General features: G+C 46.7%; 1 protein-coding gene across 1 annotated transcript; it reads left to right on the forward strand.

Annotated features, from left to right (window-relative positions):
* The first annotated feature begins 2,200 nt into the window (after positions 1-2,200).
* Positions 2,201-23,355, forward strand: LOC144143407 (juvenile hormone acid O-methyltransferase-like). Its single transcript, XM_077675166.1, has 2 exons — positions 2,201-2,742; positions 23,257-23,355. Exons 1-2 carry the CDS (start codon positions 2,212-2,214, stop codon positions 23,353-23,355), a joined length of 630 nt encoding a protein of 209 aa, XP_077531292.1. The 5' UTR covers positions 2,201-2,211.
* Positions 23,356-23,696: the final 341 nt, after the last annotated feature.

Consider the following 23,696-nt stretch of genomic DNA (forward strand, 5'->3'; position numbering starts at 1 on the left):
ACGTGTTGCAGTCTTTCACCTGTGGATCCGAGTACCTTGCTTGAGTCTCCGAAACCTCATAACATCACAAGTGGTCCGCTGGGCCACCCTATTCTCGATCCCCTTCCTTCTCTTCTCCCTCCTCAGTATCCTGATGATGACCCTCGACGATCATCTCCTTCGTTGAACCGCAACCCTCTAATTGATTGACCACAGACTTGCTTTTTCCACCTTGTCACATAACACACTCCTTTAGTCCATTTCCTTGCTAACTTCTACATACATTGCAGATGACAAGAGCAAGAACCTTCAGGGAAGCTCATGTTACCCAGTATCTGTAAAATAAGCACATAAGGGGTATGGTACTCTAGGAGAGGAGGAGGAAACAAAGCGTTTATTCAGCAAAAACAGAAACAGAAACAAAACGTGGTGGTCTCCTCATTCCAAAAGGCCGCGCGCTGCCGCGGCTCGTGTGGCCCGCTGGATCAGGCTGCACCGCTCCTGCAAGTCCGAGCTGATCAACGCGCAATCCCAATGCTGGGGGTTAGGGAGGAAGAGACAGGAGCAGGGTGTTGAGGGCACAGGAAGAGGAAAAGGCCAGTGGTGGAAGGAACTTGACAGTGTTGGCAGTTATGCTGGAAGCGCTAGGGGGAGATGTGGGAGAGAATGTCAGGGCCAGATTTGTGAGTCTTTGACGGGGACGAAATGGCGGGGCAGGAGATACTTTCGGCGCGTATGACGGTAGTGAGATAGGATGTCGGGGAATAAATTGCGAACGAAAGACTATCTTCTCGGAGAACATACTTTCATACTCTTGACTCAGACCAAAGTATATAGAAACGAAAAGCAACGTGAACTGTTAGAGGTGGCCTGGCTAAATCTGTGAGCGAAATCTTGTGAACACGGTCTTAAACTCCGCCGCATGACCCATCTCGCCATCTGTGATTTAGTTAGTGTGTATTATGCGAAAATATTTATAAGTAAATGTTTAGAAGCGTAGTAAACTTTTTCCACGCAATCAAAACCTTCTACAGGGCAGTAAAATTTGCATAATGTCGTACAAAATAATGCTACACTTGTTTGTACAAATCAAAACTCGTTGAAATATGATTCATATTTTATTGTAACCAGATGTTGCGCTGAATTTAGTTTTGGTGGTCTACGCCTGAGAAACCTTTTATCCTAATCGATTTAATAAGAAATTGCTAGCGGAGGTGACGAAGATAAATTAACGTTGGTTGAGTGAAGTCGAGATTGAACCTTTAAATATGGTATACCTTACGCTAGCAACAGCTCAAAATAATAGGAATATATTTGCCACTTAAATGGAAAGTAAGAACTTGGCCTTTTTATTGCCTCTGTCACAAAAACCTGTTAAAGCATATAGATGAATATTGTGTAAAGTGGGACAACCAAATTTCTTTGTATAATACTTGTACCTGCATTGCCCTTTTGGGTATGTTGCAGAGGGTTGGACTAGAAAAAAATAAAAATAGCAAGTTATAAAATGCGAAAATCACACATAACAGCTCACACGAGAAGTCTAAGGCCTTACAAAACAGCAACGTGATAAACGTACAACATGGAGGAGTATACCAAAAGCAGTTATAATACACCTAAATAGGCGCCAATAAGCAAAGTACAGGGAATACAATATGATAAATAGGGGGGGGGGGGTGTTTTTATCGACTCAAATGCTACCTAAATGGCTGGAATGAAATCAGAATGTGAGAAAATTGGAATTTCCAGCGCTGTACAGTCGTGAATTTGGAGAAAAAGTATTTGAATACATTTCATCGACACATCTACTCCTTAATATCATCACAGTGATCTGGATGTACTGAAATTAAATTAGGTGTCTTTACTTTTTGTTGTTTATGTATTACTCTCTTATCATGATATATGTTACCAAGAAATTAGTTTTTTTTTACTTTTCGGAGCGCAAAAAGGGGTCTCCAACCGAGTACTTAAGTAATTTGGAATTCCTGATTCTAAAAAAGTACCTGTCACAAACCTCGGAGCCCTTTTGTGCACCATGTCTATCCTTTGCTTTAGTACATTAGTGAAAGCGTCACTAGCAACACAACGGTACTCCGAAATTGTGTGACAAAAACCTTTCAGCCTAAAAATGACTAGTTATTTGGGGTAGTGTTTTGGTGTGTTGTGTTACATAATCCATTTATGCATGTTTCAGTCCCACTTTCCAGGCGGGTAAAGATCAACGAGTGGAGAATGAGCAGCAGCGGTGCGGTGAAGGATCTCAGATATGATTCGCCCCTCTACGCTGAAAGCAACAAATGGCAGCGTACCTTGAACCTTCAGGCCCTGGATCTCTTTCAAATGGCGTTTATGCCAAGAGATACAAGCCAACTACAGTTCTTAGATTTGGGATGCGGCACCGGTGACTTCACGCGCGATTTCCTCTTGCCGCGTTGCCTGCCTTGCCGGAGAATCGTCGCCGTTGACGGCTCCGAAGACATGTTGTCCTTCGCCCGGCAGAACAGCGGACATGCCAGCATCGAGTTCGACTTTCTGAACATCAGTGAAGATGTTGGCGACTTTGTCCTAAAGTACGGCACATTCGACCGAGTCTACTCTTTCTTCTGCCTCAACTGGGTCAGCGATCAAAGGAAGGCCTTGAAGAACGTCTCGCAGCTACTCAGTCCTTCCGGCGAGTGTCTTCTGGTTTTCCCGGCATGGTCGCCTACAAAGATGGTTTGGAGGAAACTGGCGAAAATGGACCGCTGGAAGGCCTTCTCAAACGTACGTTTCTCCAGCGAGTTTATTATAGGCGAAAATTGGTGATAACCAATGTGCATGGGCTGCAACCTTATGAAGCGCTCATAGTTTATGTCAATGAACAATATGGAATGAATAAGAGCCGGAGGAGCCAATGCTGTTAATACCAAATCAATACCGTACTGTTGAAACATATACTAGAATATAGTTATTGGTTGTCCCTAGGGTCGTGGAACGGCTTCGGGGTACGTACAGGAGTGTCTGGCTTGTGGCCGCCAGACAAGCTGACTGACCAGGCGAAGATCATGGTTTCGGTCCGACCTGGTTAGCACACCATACCACTGCACGTGGGTGGGATAAATAACGGAAGGGAAGGGGGTGACTTTCAAAGTCTCCCAAACGATGCGTCAGAGGGTGCATAGAAACGGGAATGTAGAAGGTAGAATAGAAAGGACAGGGGTTCCTTTTGAAAGGATATTGGCCTCCAGGCGCAGGAAAATAACTAGATTGTTTGGTCAGTCGGTCGTCGGTAGACGGGACAGTACGCTTTTGGAAAGAATAGCGAGTAAGACGTTAGCATTTAGTCATTGAAACAACATAGTTGCCTTGCTGACAAGGGCGCGAAGCAGTGGCAGGGACGCCGAAGATGTGTGCATGTTCAGTTCCTTATGCCGCCTGATTTCCGCGGTATGTCTTTACCAGGTTATAGGTGAGCTGAAAGTTAGAGATAGAAAGAGTAGTTTTATAATCGAAAGTTAAAGGAGCAATGAAGAGAAAATACAAGTTGGGTTTTTTAGAAAGACTGCTTAGTCCCGATAGCCATAATACCAATATCGACGCAATCTTCGAACAAATAACGGAGATATGAAAGAAAACGCGCGAAGCAGTCGCGAACCCCTAGCCAATTTCCCGAAACTTTTCTATGACGTCAAGGAACATTGTTTGTGTGCTTGGCAGCCGTCGAACTGAGCTGTCGCGACGACACGTGACTGGACGTCTATATCGTCTATATTTTCGCCTCAAGTTCCATTTGACTGCATCACTTGAATGCTAACCTGCAGTAAACGCACTGAAAATGGTTTGATTGTTGGCCCGTACGTACGAAACGGTTCTTGCACATAACACGTCACTGTGGCGGAAAATTTGAAAGTATTAAATACTTCTTACTTTTTTTTCCGTTAACAAAATCTTTTGTGGCTGTAATGGAGGTGAGTGAGATACTGAATCTTAGTTCTTTCAAATTAAACAAAGTTGTATTTTCTCTTCATGGCTCCTTTAAGGATTCACGGCGCGGTCGCAGTGGTAATGTTGACGCGACTTTAGGGAGTTGCTCCCAATGGTGAAGGGGACAGGTGTGGGGGATTACGGGGCGGGCAATTCTGGTTTGCCTCCGCGGCAGCGGGATGCGTGGTTAGCATGGCGGTGGTTGGGAATTTGGGGAATGGTGATCGTAAGATAATCACTAAAAGTGTTTTTGGGCCTGGCTACAATTCGTAAGTGCAGTCTACTCAAGTTAATACAAAAGCTACGGGCACCGCAAAAAACTTCCAATTAACCGAATTTGTAAAAAAAAAACAACAAATAAGCCGGGGTATCTCCACCAACGTGAAGCCTGCGGAGTCGCGAAGCATGCTTTGTATAAGTGTATTCTTGGCACCTTGGCGTTTTTGCCCACGGAGATGAAACCGTTCGGGGTAGAGGTATACACCTTTTCTGTAAAAGGCTCGTGCATTTGAAGCACGAAGTCTTCTTAGGCGAGGTGTTTGAAAATGAGTGTCCCGGTGTGTAGTTTTACTACCCGCTTTTGACCATGGAAATGGAACCTTCTAGCGCGAGGCGTTCGAAAACGAGTGTCCGGGAGTTTTAGAACCGTGACTACATGACACGATGACGACGACAGGGGACTCCGAGAGCCCAAGCCCCTAAGGGCTTTGCACATACAATCAAACACAGCATCGTTATTAAACCGCAACACACCTCGTTCTTGATTTTCGATAAAATCTTGACTGTCGTCGCCAGTTCGCGCGAACGGCACACGTTGCCCTGCTAGTTGAGACTTATGGATAAAATCTAAGCCTGAAGCACTCACCTCGGAAACTGCTCACACGGCGCTGTGCGCAAAAAAGAAGGTTGGAAACCTGAAAATAGAAGCATGCGGACGCTGGCGCCAGTCTTAACTGAACGGCCAATTTATCGACTGTAGGCTGCCTTAGTTGCGATGGCACCCACATAATGCAGAGCAAAGTGGTGTTTTGGCGCTTAATATTTTGAAAATTTTACAACAGAGACTGTCACCTCAATGCTTTTTATTCGGAAGAACTTCCAATTAACTGGCATAATGGGTTTTATCGTCGAATTATGGAACGATATCTTCTATTGAATTTCATGCAAATCTGCCAGGACCAGAACATCACTTCCAATTAACGTAAAATTCCATTTAAGTGACGTCAAATGATCTAGAATCGACTCTATTCTGAAATTACTAGCAATAAGCTACCCGTGACACTCAAAGTGTGGTATTCAATCGATCCGACCTTCCGGGGATGACAACGAAATTGTAAACTTGTGGTCGTTCTGGGTAAATATTTGGAAAGAAAGCACACGGCATGCCAATGAGCCTTGAAAACAATGCAATGTATCTTACTTTGGATGGAAAACTGCGGCGGAAATGGAAGAACAAGCTTGGCTTGAAAATATTTCAGTCAGCGGTAAGTGTAGGTTGTATGTTTGGTCAAGTTATGTAATGTAAAATATGACGAACATTTAATCCGCGCGTTTGATAAAATTGCGATCAAAATGCTGCATATAGATTGGGGTAGAGACAGAACACCCCATAAAGGGATAAAATACGAGAATTGTGCGACCAAGAGTACAGTAAAAAAATTCGTGACAGATGTAGTTGGACATCTCTGGCAGAGGCCATTAGTTGGTGGGGTACTAAAACCGGTTTTTAAAATAATGATGGCTTGTGCTACTTGCGGCGGAAAGTGGCACGGATTTGTTAGCGTTTGAGGCCTTACAGAGAGCACAAATTTAGGGCGAATGTTCTTGGGGTGGAGAGGAATGCAAAGGCTTGCGCGGAAGGAAAGAAAATACATTGTCGGTGCTTCAGCGGGAATTCAGGGTTTTTGGTAATAACAACGAGGGCTCGTGAGACGATTCCAACCAAAGGCTGGCCGTTTGTCCTTCAATTTGGTTTGCGCATTGCCGTTCTGGGAATTCGCCCTACCCCTATGGTATGCCGGCATGAGGAATAGTTGTGTTGGATAAGTCGTTGGCAGCCGCAACAATGGTCTGTGTGTTTGTGCAGTAAGAATGCCTAGTCCCAGATGTTTGAAAAATATTTACCAGTAGATAAGTTGGTTTTAAATGAAGCAGCGTGATAGTAGTGCTTGCACAAGGCAGGCTAAGTCAGCTTCTTGTAGCCGGTGACTACGGTTGGAGGTAGGGCGGATGAGATGTGTAACCTTAATGAGTATGCCTTGCAGTATGTGGATGGTATGCATGCGTACGCAGTCCAGCAGGATTGTTAGGCCTAATTCATGGGTGGTGTCTTTACCGCGTGTAGAGTGCACTGTAGTGCGACTTCGGGCTCCGGGTTGCGTTGTGGACGTCGGCCGTTCATGGGGTTGGGTAAGCCTAGCAGGTTTGATTTTTTTTTGCCGCACCAAGGAAATCACGCGCTTGGAGGCACGTGCCGCTGTTGTTAGTGGTTTCTTGGAGGACTTCCTTCTCAGTCTCCAATCTCGCCGGCTTTGCAGAAGCCAAGGTTTTCCGCCTTTACACCATGCTGCAATTGCGGTACCATGCTGCAATTCTGTTGCGGCCTATTGTGGTACCAATGAGGGTACAGTACCGATTGTGGCACGGCAACTGTGGTACGAAGGTGGGGAAGCCACAGCAAAGCTGTGTTGAAAACTGCCGGATGAATGATAGAGCCTTTTTATGTTGCATTAACGTTTAGCTTGGAGGAGACCGAGAGTTCAAACCTAAAGCCGGGGGTGGCTTGGTAGTCTATGAAAAAGTGTGATCGTATTGGCAGAGCATTATGCAAGTGCGATGTTTCTGGGAAATCTCAAGTGTCGCCTCATGTGAAACATTCTCAAAGGCGCATCAATTATTCACGTGACGATCGACTGTTTGCTATGTCATGCGAGCTTTCCGAGTATTTCTTTTTAGAGTTGTAATAGCATATCCCACGCGGGCAAGAAAGAACAAGATCAAATTTCATCTTTTTGGTTCGTGGTAAGAGCGTTCCCACAAAGGAGGTCAACGAAATGGACCGTAGATTTGCGAACCAAATTGGTTTACCTGCTTCTGAACTATATTAACCTAGGACATTTTTATACAGAAGATACAGTTATCCTGCACTGATTAAAATAGTAGAAAACAGCAGCACAGTTCTCAGGGTTCAAATTAGGTTACAGAAAAATTTCTGTGGGCTTGACAATTAGCGTTGCAATTCAGACGGCTCAGTTACGACGACACCGTGTCACCGTTTTAGCGAAAGAATTGGCAAACAGGTTGAACCCTCTTTCATAAAGCCTCATTTGTGCATTCTGAAGAATTTTCGAGTTTACACTACTTGCGCAATGTCGGATGCTTGCAGGGAGGTTGGGGAATCGTATACGTGATGGCCATACGTTAGGCATAACGTGACTGTTTAGCTATACAGTCGTCAACTGATACCCTGAGCTTGATGTACGCCCAGCGTCACGCCTTGAGGTTGTGGTACTGGAGTCCTTGTTTGGGCTTGGGGGAGCTGTCGCTGCTGAAAAGCCACAAGCTACTCTTGTGGCAACAACACAGCCCAAGCTCTAGAATATCTCTCGTGGTGGCCATCCACGAAACCATGCGGATGACGAAAAAGGTGTGGATGGTGGCGCGAGCTAGGTTGCTAGGTTACAACATGGCAACCTGCGCTTTGGAATCACGGCGGGGGGCCAGGACCCCGGTACCATAAGGTCTAAGTTCGTTAATCGGTACACGCTCGAAAGTGTGCTCCTTGATCGACAATAAGCGACAATGTGGAAATATTGGTTTCAGTCCTAAGACCTCAACAATGTTAAACCTAAGCGACGGGACACTACGACAGTTGCTGCTCCTTATCAAAGAAATTGATCCATACCCACAAGGAGAGATGTGTCCGCCCTCGTGTATTGGACAACGCTTTTCGAAAAGCACCATGCTGTGCTGCCCTGGACGCTGCTACAGCCGCTGCCACCGGCTTTCATTCTGGGGCATGCGCCCGGCAATTAATTATGTAATCACCCTCTTCGATCGCATACCCGGAGGGTAGACGGCAAAACATTTGTGCCGATACCCCCAAAAACCCCGGGTGTAATCTGGAGGTTGCGAGACTTCGTATACTCAAAGAGTACCACGTCCCCGAAATCAACCAGGCTCTCAGGGAAACTTCATGTTGGAGTGTGATAACAACCCAAATACGTCACCCCTTTCGCCTACACCATTCGCTCAGCAGTGGTAGATATTGCTGTCCAGTGTCTTACTCCCACAGCAACTTCTGCTGGTCCAGAGGGATAGCAAAGACAAGTCGGCACCTTAAATTAGAGACCACCCCACGTTCAAATGCTCAATCAAGAAGTTTTGTCTCTCTCATTAGCCGCAGCGGTGTATTGAACTATGCTTTACAAGCTGGAATGTTCGTTGATTTCGCACAGTACTCGCTGGTGTGCGCAGCCAAATGGCCGTATATTATTATTTTTGGTGAATCAGACAAGGCTTCACACATACAAAGCCGAAGTACAGTTTGCTGTGCCAGCAGTGCTTTCTCAATAAAAATACCCGTTTGTATGAAGAAAGAACAAAAAACTGCTCTGTTTCAAATCACAACCTCCGGTCGATATCAAAAGTATTATAGTTGAACGAAAACGGAAGCAGTGGCGAGGGCTTCAGAATAACGTTTCGAGCATAATACGTGCTGAGATGTTCAATGTAGGATTGTTAAAAAAATCAAAATTGTGGTTGAGTTTTTTTCGTTCGGCTATATACATCGTATCGGGACTAGCGGTGATGGCAAGCGGCCGGAAACAAGACGCCACGTCATTCGCAGATGCCTTAGTTTACTTTCCTGGAGTCATTTCTGATCACTAGAAAAATCTCTTACATTTCGCGGCGCGGCGCGCGAGGAATGAATGTTTGCTCCACAGTGTGGGAGATTCTTCAATGAAGCATTAGGTACCCGGCGAAGTGTATTCTTGTGTAAACCGCAACTTCCGTCAGATATACTTGCAGAACATTTTGGTAGATAATTTTATTTGAAGGGTGCTTGAACATCATTGATATATGGAGTTCTTATGTTCCGTTCGTTCCTCATACACAGATTTTTGAAGAATATATTCCCGGAAGCCAAGACCTGGAGAGCGATAAGGAGAGGTTGTCTTACCTGGAAGATATTGTGAGGGATGCTGGATTGATTGCAGACACCTGCGAACTGCTTTACGTCCAAACTAACCACGTAAATTTTAAAGAGGTCGTTGGTAAGTCCAGTTGCGTGTCCTTTCTACGGTAAACTATATTTTGGCGCTCAAGTTGTCGCTTGAGTCAGGGTCATACATAAGTATTTCTTAATGGGGAATGAGCGCGCGAAACGTTTTTTCAGCTGCACATACTTGCGTTCAGAGGTTTTGTTTTTAGTACCGTCGACCTTGTCTGTATGCCACGCAACGTACTAAAGAGAATGTGCTACGGGGAAAATTTATTAATGGTGCCGTAAGTTCGCCGGCACTATAATTCAGAGCACCAAAGTCGAGTCGTGTTTCTATGTGTAAAAACGGAGCGGTTGTTACTGGACGTAAGGAGGTGGAGGAGGAGGTAAACTTTGTTTAGCCCAGCTCTGTTACGAGGACGTGGTGGCCGCTGGCTTTAGCCAGGCGGCGAAAATGGCAGCCCGATTCGTCAGGGAGGCTTGAACCTGCGGATCAGAGCTGCCCAGCGCCCTCTCCCAGTGCTCGTCGCAGGTGATGGAGGGAAAAGGATCATTGGGACAAGCCCACATGGTGTGGGATAAGGTGGCGGGAATGCCGCATGATGGGCAGTTCGGGGAGGGAAATAAGGACGGGTGAATGCGATGGAGCAGCGCGCGACAGGGGAGGGTGCCTGTCTGCAGAAGGCGCCACGTGCGTTCTTTCACGTTGTCGAGACTGACGTGAGGAGGGGGATATACATGGCGGGCGAGGCGGAAATGTGTCGCTATGTCGTGATAGCTGAGTAGGCTATCTCTAGCTGATCTGGCACCGTGCGAGGGGACGAGGCTGGGGCCGGCTCGGAAAGTGAACCCTCGAGCAGCAGAATGGGCCGCCTCATTACCTCCTAGCCCGGCGTGAGCAGGGGTCCAGATCAGTTCTACTGGGGTGGAGGGGGGATTTTGAGAGAGAATTTTGAGTGCCTGTGGGGATACGAGCCCCTTGGCGAAATTTTGAATGGCTGTTTTAAATCGGAGATCACAATTGTTGGAGTCGGCCGGTGCGTTAAGGCAAGCGCTATTGCCGCCTCCTCCGCCGTTGCAGGATTGATGGTGCGGACAGAAATTGAGTCAACTGGCGGGGCATTAGGCCGGTCAATGATTGCTACCGCATACGCATCATAGTGGCGGTAGTCAGCCGCGTCCACACAAAGAATGTCCGGTCGGACGGGGAGTCGCTTATTGAGCGCGCGCACCCTTTGCTCCCGCCGCCTCCTGTGGTAAGTTGGGTGCATATTGCGCGGGAGTGGGCGAACCAGTATATTAGAATGGATATTCGGGGGGATTTGAAGCTTGCTGTCGGTGATTAGCGGAGCTCGTAAGCCGAGTTTTCCGAGAATGGGCCGTCCAGTAGAGGTACCTGATAGCCGTTGCAGCTGACCTATGCGATGGGCCTCCACCAGCTCCTCCGCAAGGTTGTGAATTCCCAAGCTCTCAAGTCGGGCAGTGGAAGTGTACAAGGGGACCTGTAATGCAGCCTTGTAGGCTTTTCTGATGAGACAATTAATTTTCTTCATTTCAGTGGGAGTGACCTGAAGGAAAGGCAGTGAGTATGTGATGCGGCTTACGAGAAAAGCCTGCACCAGTCGCACTCTGTCTTCCTCCTTAAGCCCTCTGTTCCGGGCGGTTATGCGTCTAATGAGGCCGATTGTTTGATTCACGTGCGAAGAGAGTTGTGAAATGTACTGAGTGTTAGCCCGGTTACGCTGGATTAGAAGACCGAGTATACGTATGCTGTTTACCACCGGGACCGTGATGTCACCATTTGTAATTTGTATATCCGGGACGGACTTAGAGCTGCTTTTTGCCGGTAAAAGGAGGAGTTCAGATTTAGTAGGGGAGACGTCAAGTCCTGCTGCGCGCTTCCTCGATGAAAATTTGTGCTCCAATTTGTAAAGTTTCCTCTATCTGTGCATCGCTGCCTCCAGACATCCGGAGAGTGATGTCGTCCGCGTAAAGGCTGAATTTAGGGCGAGGAAGTTTCTCAAGTCTCTGGGGGATGTTGAGAATTGCAAGAATAAAGAATAGAGGGGAGAGAACGGCGCCCTTAGGTGTGCCAATATAGGGAATATTGATGGGGTCCGAGATTATTTTTCCAACCTGAATAACCGCTGTGCATGACGTGAGGAAGCTTCGCACATAGTTGTAGATGCGTTCTCCCGGGGATACAGCAGTGAGTCCCTGCATAATAGCCGCATGGGAAACCCGGTCAAAGGCCTTCGTGAGGTTCAATGCAAGGATGGCAGCCCTGTCCACTTTAGATGCTGGAGTGATGACTTCGTGAAATAATTGAAGGTGAATATCTTGAGTTGATAATCCAGAGCGAAAGCCAATCATTGAATGAGGGAAGGCATTGATGGAGGTGAGATGTTTCGTTAGCCGTGCATGGATTATGTGCTCAAGAACTTTACCCATGCACGACGTAAGTGATATCGGCCTGAGGTGATCCATGCTGAGAGGTTTTCCTGGTTTGGGGATGAGAGAGATTTTTGGGTGCTTCCACGACTGGGGTAGGGTAACTGATGTCCAAAAATGATTAAAAAACTTGGTTAGAGTCGAGATTGAAGGATCGTCCAAGTTACGTAACATTTTGTTAGTAATTCCGCCTGGTCCCGGGGCTGACCCTGGGCGGATGTGGAGTAGAGCAGCTCTTACTTCCGCCTCCGTGATATCAGCGTCAAGTTCAGCGTTGGCCGTTCCTTGGTAGAGAGGTAGATCCAGTTTCTCCCCCTTGGGTATGTACAAAGACTTGGCCGCATGGATGAGCTGTTGGTTCGTGCCCGGGAAATTGTGAGCAATAGCAGTGAGCCTATTAATTTGGAAGGTCTTTGATCTTTCAGGGTCTAAAAGATGTCTAAGAATAGACCATGTGCGTTTCATGCTCAAGTGGCCTTTCATCTGGTCACACAGTTGACCCCACTGATTCTGTGCCAAATGAGCAGCATGGGATTCAATTTGTAGTCTCAATTCTGCCATTTTTCGGCGGAGCTTACGATTACGTTTGTTTTTTCGCCATCGGTGCTGTATGCCGTTGAAGGCCTCCCACAGGTGAAGTAGCCGGGAGTCCACCATGTCGGACGGGATTTCAGGGTTTAATTGGTGGTTATTGAGGTGGGCATCGGTAACTATCTGGCCGACCCGGTCCTGGAAAGTGTCAGTCTGAATTTCTGGTTGGGAGTAGTTAGCGTGGGCGTGGCGGAAATCATCCCAATTTGTTATCTGGGTATGTCTGGTTCGCGGTTTGATGGAATGGGTCAGGGAGATGTCTGTTTGAATAATGAAGTGATCACTACCCAATGATGAGTCAGTACAGCTCCAGCGGACGTTATGTACTCTATGGGTGAGGGTGATGTCCGGCGTGGAGTCTTTTTGAACGCTGTTGCCAATTCTAGTCGGTAAGTTCGCTGTTGCAGGAAACACTACCAAGAAAATGGCAAACGCTCGTGAGCGTGTGCCTTGCGGCGACCGCAAAGTTCCTGGCTCACGCAGTGGCTTCGGTAAAAAAAAAAAGAACTCAGGGGTTGTCGTGAAGCGCCACCGCGCATGTAGAAAAACTGCAGCGCCAATGCTAGAGTGGAAAATACACCCTGCTTGGGTGAGGTCAACGCGGCCGCCGCACTCTCTAGAAGCCAGTATGAATAATTGGAGATATGGCGACGAGTTTGCCACTCCTTCCCGAGACGACCTGCTAAAAGGTACCTTTTTCACGCGTACAAACAGCTGAGGGACTCAGCGTGCGAAGTAAACTTGAATTTCAACTGGCAAGAATGTCGCCGTCAACTCTGGCATTGTAATTACAGTTGAGTTGACGCGTATAAACATACTGGGTTTGTAGACCGTTTCCCTGAAATTGCGACATTTTGAGTTATCTGAAAGAACCACAATACACCCAGTATTTTATGTCCTGAATTGTCTTTCATAAGCTATAGATATGAGGTATCCTTCTTATTCAAATGATCAATTTCGGTCATCCTTTCTGTTTATTGGGTCAGTGAGTGCGATTGACACTAATGCAATAAAAATCGTCTCTGATACTAATTTTGGGGCTCTTAAAGATATTTTTTGGTGCGAGAGCTGGTGGCACAGCCTATCTTCAGGATCATTTCACATAATTCGCGTCGCTTCATGGCCTATTTTCATCTTCTATAGGAAGAACAAATGTAAGGTCCCATAGTTGGGCTTGGTATGTACCACTGACCCATTCGTGCTTTAGCTGTGCTTCATAGTTGTCCTCTGTGTGGCGTGACAGATGATTTCACAAGTTCAAATCTCTCATTGATAGCATGAACGTAATATTCTGGGCAGGCGGACTTGACTCAGACTGCAAGCGTTCCTTCTGAGAAAAGTATTTGCATGTAGAATAAAAACTTAGCGTTATATCTTGTGGGCCGGGACGATATTTCGAACCAACGTATTGCTAGAAAAATATTATTACAAAATAAAAAAAATTGAATATTTTTTGATGGAGAACTAATGTGCTTAATCCAAAACTACACGCAGCCGGCGTAGCTTTCGTGTCCTTAACTATGTTCCTTTTCAATTGAGGTAAGGAGCACCAATTTTGTAGAGTTTAAAATGTACACGTTGGAATGATCGAAACGGTTCCAAAAATATTGCAGAAATTCAGATTCAATGATAATTCGCAGGTATATTTTTACTGAGCCCAACGCCGCATTAAGACTACAAAATGAATTTTTTTTTCTTTCATCCTGCTTTGACACGCCGTCTATGATGGTACATGTTCAAAGGCGGACACGACAAACAACTTTTCTTCGATGCGCCAGCACTTGTTTGACACTAGTATGTGTTAGCCGATGAGACTTGCTACACAATGAAGAATTTCTACACCCGAAAGTGTTTGCAGCAACGTGGTGGCCAACAAGATCAATATCTCCTCCTTAAACACAGATATTTGAGATTTTGCAATAGTTACAGTTTAACATGAAATATTCGTAATGCACTCGCTAAGTCTTTATGTCAGCCTTTTTCGTGCTTAGCGCATTGAACATCTCATCTTTGAAAAAACATAACCTTTTTTTCAGACATGCAGGTTGCGTTGAACCCTGCTGCCTCGCTGATTAGTCCGTCTGATTTGGAAATTCTCAAAGATGACCTGTCCAAAGAAGTGTCCTCGTGGTTCGGCAGAGCAAACATTCCCACCCGTCCGTCCGTCTATCTTGTCCACGCAAGGAAATGTCACGAATAAAAATACTATTTTCTTTGATACATATGTTGTTTTTGATGAAATAGATGACTGGATGGGTAGGTGGCAATGACGGCAATGATCCAAATACTATTGTGTCACAGTGTCCATTTGAGCAGTTCTAGTTGGATCAGCAAACCGGCCAAACCGCTTCCGCTCGCAGACTTTCCAAAGTCATGGTTAATTATTCATAGTGATTCTGGCTGGTTGGTGAGCGGGAGTGGTTTGGCTGGCTGGATAATATTCAGGACATACTGCTCCTGTTCCATCTAAATAGTGTTGCGTCCTGGCGGCCATGAGAGCAGTCATATTTGATTTCACCGCTTCCGCTCACTGACTAGCCAGCGTCAGACTTAATTATTGAGAGTTACTCGTGTGGCGAAAATTAGGACAGACCGCTCCCGTCCGGTCTAAATAGTGTTTCATTATCATGACCGTGAGCACAAAGTTGATTTCTCCCAACCGGACAAACAGCTTCCGCTCACTGACTAGCCACACTCACTACCAACAATTAAAATAATTTACCGTGTCTATGGCTTGCGATTGAGTGGAAGCGGTTTGGCTGGCTGGCTGACACACCTATGACTCACGCCGGCGTTCTAAGTTTGGAAATTTGCTGTTAATGCGGGAGGGATTCACCGCTACTCTACAAGCTCAACTTAAGGGGGTAACGGCGGTGCCAGCAGCTTTCCGTGGTTTTTGCACCCAATCGCGGTTGTGTTCGGGTCCATGCTTAGATTCTTGCTCTTCTTACTTCATACGAACGGCATGTATCCGCCTCATAACGAGTTAAAACCTGGAAGCCCTTGAGCTCTATTCTCGCGTACAAACATGTGGCTGTTCGTTTTTCTTCTGTCTCGTATTAAACTTACTGTGCGTGTAAGATGTCTGTGTAACACATCAACCAACACTCGAGCCACTCGATTCAGGAGGAGAGATGACTAACCTCATTCAGCCATATAATTCCGAATACCAGCACAACCGGCATTCCATCGGTAGTGGCATAAAGCCTAGCTGTGCGTTCACACCGCCTCCCCCCTTTTCTACCCGCAAACCGTGCATGCATAAACCGGCAAACGGTGATGGCGCATACTTAAGCGTGAAAGACATCGGCGAAAATGTCGCTTGGAAGGAATCTGTAAAAGAAGTTTGGACTAAATGGGACGTTGAAACTGGGGAAGTTTCTCTTTAACCGGGAGGGATTCGCAGCTACTTGGCGAAGTAATTTGAGTGGAAACAGCAACGGCGGGTTTCGGTCGTTTTAAGGGGCAGTCCTTTGGAAGCTGTTACCTGGGCTTCGATGGAGCGGGGGCTGTTTATGACCGCGTAACCGAGTGAGCCAACGCAGCAGCGACGAATAAAAGAAAACGGGGGGGAGCGTCTAGCGATGGGTGGAGTGAAGTACGACACGTGCTGCTACGGCGTCATCTCTATCACTGCCTTTCCTTCACACGTTTTTTGTGTCGCCCCCAAGGAGCGCCCTCCCCTGACACTTTCCCCAGACGCTGTTCCATTCTCCGCGAATCCAAACCACGTGACGTTTGCGCGGGAGGTTCGAATACGATATGCAAGAGCATGCTCGCTGCGCCCTTGTGCCTGGCTTATCTAAACGAAGTGACATTTGCGCGGGAGGTTCAAACACGAATTGCAACAAGCTGGCTGGCGACAGCATCGCAGTGCGGGGTCGCAGCAGAGTAGCGCACGCCGCCGTACGTTCGCTGATCACGCGAACACTTCCTGAGGTGCTGCGCCCAAATTTTATATTAGGGAGTGTAGTAATCGTCAATGCATTTTTTACGCCCATCCGTGCTTCTGTTTATTTTTCGGAATCATCTGATAACCGCATACCGCCTTTAGCTGCCGACTAAATAGTTGTGAAAGAGGTGTCAACAGTGGTGGTGAAGAGCCCCGGAGCGGCGTCGAGTAAATCGATGACACCGGAATGAAGTCTGGGGTGGTTAGACGTATACTGCATTGCCATAAATGAGACGCATTTGCAATTTCAAAGAAAGATGTCCTTAAAGGGGCAGTGAAATAAATTTGTCAAGCTCCCGTGTTCGCTTTCACTGCGTAGAATGGCTCAAATGAACACGCTTTTCATCATTTATCAAGCGATAAGGTGGTATTTATTTTATGAAGCCTGAAAGAATAACATCTACCATACGCGGTTTGCAGCGGCTGCACCAACTAACCTCAGCGACGTCAGGTAAAGGTGCTACGTGATCGGACGATATCGAGGATTGGCATTCAAACAAGTTTCGGTTTCGGATCTTTGAAGCAACTTGATTGGCATACGGCGTTATGGTTGGATGGACATTTTTCTCGATAATCGCCATAACATGCTTCTGTGATGTTGTCGGCTGTAAAATGTCTCAGATAAGCCTACCAGGATGGCTTGGTATCGTAGCAATCACTAGCCGAGGCCTATGCAGGAAATAAATGCCCTCTGCGTCACTGCAGACGCTCAAATGCCAGGCACTTTTCTGCCATCTTTGGAGCTTGCCTCGCTAATGCCTGTATCGTACCATGCGTGTTCGCACCACGCCAAGGGTCTGCTGATTCTGGCCTGTGCCCACTTCCCGCAAGCAGTCGGTACGTATGGCAACAGCACGCCAAGGAGAGCTCGCTAGCGCACCAGTGTCAGCCTACATGCGTTCTGTGAACTCGCTCGTGAAACAAAGAAAGTTACGGCCCAACAATGGTGAATTCAGCATATAAATCATCGGCCTACAATGAAGAAATCAACTTACAAAAAAGAAAGCATGCACCCTCGGGGATTCGAGCATGCGACTTGTAAAACAACATATCTAGCGCTCTAAACCACTGGACCACGAGGCAACTGTGGTGAGTCAGAAATATAAGGCATATAATGTATAACCAGTTTACAATTTTGTTTACCTTGGGCAGTCCAAGCAGGTTACATGACTATTTGTTGTATAGCGATCGTGCAGTAAGCGTCCCCTAAATTTCCACAATACCTCACGTCTAGGAATTACATTTCCAGGCGTAAAAGCGTTCGGAGATGTGGGGTCGTGCTCGTGACCGCTGTGCGTGTTCACCCAGCGCAAAAAAAGTGCACGGTGCACCCTAGTTTTATGCTGTACGGTAAAATAATCAGTTGATTTTATTTCCTTAGTGCCTATATTAACTTCGCTGATTCTTTTCCCGCCTTCAATTGGCCTTAGATTTTCCTACTAGCGTTCTAGTCAGCTACAAATCGCATGTGCGCTTGTGCAGCGCTTGTGTGGAGCGACCTGGACTTGGAGCTTGATAGAGTGTACAAATTAACAATCTAAAGAAAAGCACAATCTTCCCTTCAAAAACGTGTCGTGGCTTAGTTTCAAATGAGCGAACAAATTGCGACGATCCGTCGACGGCCGAAACGCTGGGCCGACTGACTCTCTCAGAAGGTTCGCGAGCCATGCAGTAGCGCAGTCAACCCAAGTAATTTTTTCCTAATGTCACACGAAAATGCCGTAGAAAATTGGCGAAGATGCAGAGAGGAGGACAGTATTTTCGAATTGATTTGTCTACTAAACAAATTAGCGTAAACGCACCCAGAGTGGACGAAACATGCCCTAGGTACTAAGGACTACAATTTTCGCTAGTAAGCCCGCAATGTTTCCAAATCACTCCAGTGTCACTTTAAAAGGACACTGAAGTGATATGTAAACTTGGCGGGATTACAGCGCAAATTGTAGTGCGGAGTCCCTAGGCCATGTTTCGACCACTGTGTGCGGGTATACGCGATTTTATTTAGTAGAAAAATTATTTCGAAAATGCTGTCCTCCTCTCTTTACGCTCACCCATTTTCTGTGATGTTTTCGTGTGACGTCGGGAGGAGCCGAGCACGCAATTGGCTACACTGCTGCACGGCTCTCCGGCCTTCAGACAGAGTCAGTCGGCAAAGCGTTTCGTCCGCCGGCCGCCGACGGGTCGTCGCAATTCGTTCGCTTAGTTGAAACGAAGCCAGGACACGTTTGTGAATGGAAGAATGTGCCTTTCCTTACTTGGTTAGTTTAAACACTTTATCTAGCTACCCGCCGCGGTGGCTCAGTGGCTAAGGCGTTGCGCTGCTGAGCACGAGGTGGCGGGTTCGATTCCCTGCCGCGGCGGCCGCTTTTCTGATGGAGGCGAAAAGCAAAAACGCCCGTGTGTACGAGATTTCGGCGCACGATAAAGATCCCCAGGTGGTCAAAATTAATCCGGAGCCCTCCACTACGGCACGCCTCATCGCCTGCGTTGCGTCGGTGCGTTAAACACCACAATCAATCAATTCAATCACTTTATCTAGCTCGAAGTCAAGGTCGCTTCACATAAGCGCTGCACAAGCGCACATGCGACGCTTCGCTGACTGGTACGCCAGTAGGAAAATAAAAGGGCTCTTGAAGGCGGGAGAAGAGTCAGCGAAGTCAAATAGGTACTAAGGAAATAAAATCAACTGATATTTTTAACGTACAGCGTAAAACTATTGTGCGGGAAGCACTTTTTTGCGCTGGACGAACAAGCACAGCGGCCGGCAGCACGACTACGCATCTGTGAACGCTTTTCCGTCTAAGAAATGCAATCGGTAGACGTGAGATATTGTGGAAACTTGGGAGATGCTTACTGCACGAGCGCAAACACAACAAATAGTCACCGAAGCTGCTAAAACTAAATTAAAGCGTAAACTGGTTATACATTATATACCTTACATTTCCAAGGTCGGATGTGCTGGCCCGTATCCCAGTGGTTTGGAGCGCTAGGTATGTCAGCGCAAGTGTTTTCAAGTCACAAGTCCGAATTCCCGCGGGTACGTGCTTTTTTCTTAAAAGGTAACTTTTTTGTTTTCCGCCGATGTTTTCTATACAGAGTTCACCTTTTTTTGGGCCGCAACGCTCCACGAACTAGTTCACAGAAGGCGCGCAGGCTGGCATTGGCGCGTGAGTGAGTTCTCGTTGGCGTGCTGTTGCCATAAGCACCGACTGCTTGCGGGCAGTGGGCACAGGCCAGCATCAACAAACCCTTGGCCTTGTGCGAACACGCTTTTTACGATACAGGCATGAGTGAGGCAAGCTCCAAGTATAGGGGAAAAGCGCATGGCATTTGAGCGTCTGCGGGGACGCGGAGGGCGTTCATACACTGCGTAGGCCTCGGCTAGTGATTGCTACGATTCCAAGCCGTCCTGGGAGGCTTATATTATGCATTTTACATCCGACGACATGGCAGAAGTGCGGTACGATGATTACTGAGATATTGAGAATGCCCATCAAACAACGGCATTGGTTGTGTTTTACAGAACGGAAAACAAAACATGTTTGATTGCTAACCTTGGGCATCGTCCAATCACGGTGCCCCTCCTCCCAACGTCACAGCCTTAGTTGGTGCGGCCGCCGCAAACCGCGCATGGTAGTTTTTCTTCTTTCCTGCTTAGTAAAATATTTTCCGATTTGTCAACCGGATAAACGATGAAAAGTGTGCTAATTTGAGCCAGTCTACGCAGTGCAAGCAAAAACGGGAGCTTGACAAATTCACTTCAGTATCCCTTTAATAGTATCGCCAAGGGAAGCCATAACGCTTTTGCCAGCCGAGCGCGCAAGCACTTGGTGGCCCTAGGAATTATGAAGCGAAGCTGATATCCAGTCACCAAGAAAATGCCTTGATCCTCGTAGCGTTAATCGAAAGTAGTTCTGCCAAATTCAGGCGAGTAGCCAGTGCGGTTGCGCGGAATGAAAGCGTGTAATCCCTGATCCGTTCAAAGGTGAGAAGGGCGGAGAAGGGAATAAGGGGAAAAAGCAAATGCATGACCTATCAGAAAATTATATAAGGATGCTCTGGCTGCATCCGTGTTCATAGCGCGTTCGGGCCTACATCCGTGACTGCGAAGAGCAGCGTCTGTGTTTGTTCGTGCTTGCATTTTAGAGCGCTTTCATTTTCTCTTAGTGCAAAAAAACCGATCTCTAAAGAAACGTGGTTTCGGGGTTTAACCGCGGCAAATGTGTACCTAAATTCAATGTTGCTTGTATGCCGTGTTCTAGAAAGCTTTGCTGCTCGTTCACACGTACTCCTATTTCAGGATATTTTTTCGCACAGGAAGAATGGAAACGTTGAAACAATTGATTGATTCATTGATTGTAAGGGTTTAACGAGCCGACGCAACGCAGACGATGAGGCGCGCCGTAGTGGAGGGCTCCGGTTTAATTTTTGACCTTCTGGGGATCTTTAACGTGTGCCGAAATCTCGTACACACGGGCGTTTTTGCTTTTCGCCTCCATCAGAAAAGCAGCCGCTGCGGCCGGGAACCGAACCCGCGACCTTGTGGTCAGCAGAGCAACGCCTTAGCCACCGAGCATCCGCGGCGGGTCAAATGTCAGAACAAACTACATTCACAATCCAATCCACTCTTTGAAGGCGCAAGGCGTGTAGACTTATCCGATTTGATAAATTGATATTTTTAACCTGGATGATGTCCTTAAAGCGCTTCAGTGGTGTATCAGGACTCTTTCTGTATCATGACTCATTCTTATGTATCTGGACACTTTCAGGACTCATGTGTATCGGGACTCTTTGTTATGTTGTTTTCAATGGTTCTGTATCAGGGAACCATTGAAAACAACATAATCTGCCATCTTGGTGCGTCCGGTTAGGATACTTTAAAAATACCCTCAACAGCGAAAAAATGTCAGAATATTCTGGGCGGCATACGTGGGAGCGACGAAAAAAATGTACAATCCCTATGCTAACCCCTGAGGTAGATGTAATAATTAAACCGATGAGGCGCACGCCCGTAAGCGTACTGCATCAACGAAGAGGAACAAAAATAAGACGATTTTATAGACACCGTTACGAGTAGCGCGACTAGAAGCAACAAGTTCTCGTTGGTGCCGAAGCACGTGCATAGACAACTGTAACGACAACCTCACGGTGGTCTTCCCTGATGTTTTGGCAAAGACGAGACATTTCTTTCGAACAATTTTGGGTGTTTGACAGCAATGGGTTCCCAGGACTTACAGCCGTTTTGCATTCACTTCTCAAGAGAACAATGCATTGACGGTTCAGTGGGCTATGGGGACGCCACTGAGGCGGCTCGAACGATTCGAAGTGTCCTTGGGATGCACCCGCCGTGCTCCACTAAAGCAAAAAACTAAAATAACGGCCTTTGAAGCTTGTTTTCTTTCCCAAGGATGACTTCCCCCATTAACATATAAGCAGCTCTTCAGTTCAGCCATTGCTCTCCCTTGGCACGTGTTGTCGGCTTTTTCCGGGAAACTTCAGCACAGAACAGGAAACCACATCTGGGCAACGCTTTCATTGCCTTCGCTTACGCTGCATCTGTCGAGTGCGCACTTTTCACGTGGTAAAGCTTCATGGCAGAGGCTGCTGCTGGTACCTGTTCTCTTCACTTTCGGGAGTATATGAACGAGAAAGTAATAAATGCCCCATCACGCATAAAAGCGGCGTCCGGCATAAGCGTGGCAAAAATATGGCCGTAAAATTGACCGATAGCCCGAACAGAACAAAAGTGAAAAAAAGCAACAAAAATAGGAAATTTGTGGCTGGGATTCCAAGCCGAGTCTTACAGATTACGAGTCCAACACCTGTAACCTGTATCACGGCTGCTTTGTCATTGTGCATGCGAGGGCGCAGTGAAGCATGACGGGAGCTGGAGGACATTACGTGTTCAAGCATGATGAATAACACGTAAAACTGGGGGCAAATATAAATAATTCAAAATATGAAAACCAGAGTTAAAGAAAAAGAGAACTTGTTACGGGGTTGGTATAGAGAATTACACGGTATGCACAAACACCGCTATTTCTCAGAAATACGACTGTGTTTATATTGGTCTTGCCTTCCTCGTCGTCCTGGTATGTTGCGCTATCTATTCGAGAATTCTGAAAACCAACTTGCCCAAGAGGCTACGTTGACAAATTATTTTCACTCTTATCCCCGTCGCTGGATTTTTACCCGTTGCCGTTACGACTGTACAATTCTATCTGTACGAAACCTAAATGTTTTCCCCACCCCTTAAGCACCGTGTAACGTATAATGATTTTTCAGACTATTACATTTATGAGTACGGGTGGCACCAATATTCCCCTGTTATTTCTAGAACTTTGCAAACTTGGCATGATCTTTCATTCGTGACTGTTTCATACTACTGCGTTTAAAACAAGTTCTTTGGTTTGCCCGGGATTGTTTACTTTTTTGTTTTCTGGTTTTTCTGCTTCCAACAGATATTTCTGATGCCGTGATTATAGTATTTACTTATTAGGCCTGTCTACACGACATTCAATCCCTTCGGTTAAGTCCATTTTTTGTAAGGGGCGGTTTTAAACGATAAGACAGTAAGAACCAAAATATTTATGAGAAGGACGTAAAGGACTGCGAGATACGCAACTTCCAAATAAAATTTTATTTTCATAGCGACACACATATGGGTAACAGCACTGACAAAAAAAAACAAGCTGCGCAGACTACAGACCCACATTTGTTCCTCATCGCCTATGCCAGCTATTTTGCGGTCAATAACAAAAAGGTGATGCTGACGCAATAGTCGCTCTCGCGATGCTTTTCAGCTGCTTCCACAATCTCTGGTGCGCGCTGATCGGGGTCACGAAACAGAACACTATTCGGTGTTCATCACTAAAATCAGTACGGGGACTGCACTGAGGGTACCGTATAAGAGCTGCCATTGTCGTGCTGTGGGGGTTACAACGGGAGCACACGTCAGTGCTTTAATCAACGCCTTCGCGAACATGCCGAATCGAGTCTCAAAATGCACACATGGGAACTCGGTCAGTTATGGCCCTGATTGCAAGTGTTTGCCTCTGTTTGAAGAGTGCCCGGTTGTGTTTTTGACCCCGATCAGCGCACACGGGACATTGTGGAAGCAACTGAAATGCATCGCCAGGCCGAGGAATGTGCCGGTATGGCCTTCGTGTCTTTGGCCGCGGCAGAGCTGGCCTAACTAGTTGCGCCCAGGACATAGGGAACGATGAACAAGTACGCAGCAGTACAATTCGCAGCAACTTTGTTTAGTTCTGTTTAGTGCTGTTGCCGACATGTGTAGTTTGAAAATACAATTTCCGTTGGAAGTGACGCCTGTATCTCTCCATTACGTCCTTCGTCTAAATATTTTCATGGTGTAAGAACTGATCAGGGCTAGTAGAACAAACGAAAAAGACGATGTATTTGGATGAGCTTGTGGCGAATACCTGGGCCCAGTAACGAAAGAACACGCGCTCGTGAAGGGGCATGTCGTCGTCTTCGTCGTGGCTTAGGCGGTGATGATCGTGATTTTCATCCATG

This window comes from Haemaphysalis longicornis, unplaced genomic scaffold, assembly GCF_048455015.1.
Source record: "Haemaphysalis longicornis isolate Haplotype H1 unplaced genomic scaffold, Haemaphysalis longicornis Haplotype H1 scaffold_6, whole genome shotgun sequence".
Classification (NCBI taxonomy): Eukaryota; Metazoa; Arthropoda; class Arachnida; order Ixodida; family Ixodidae; genus Haemaphysalis; species Haemaphysalis longicornis.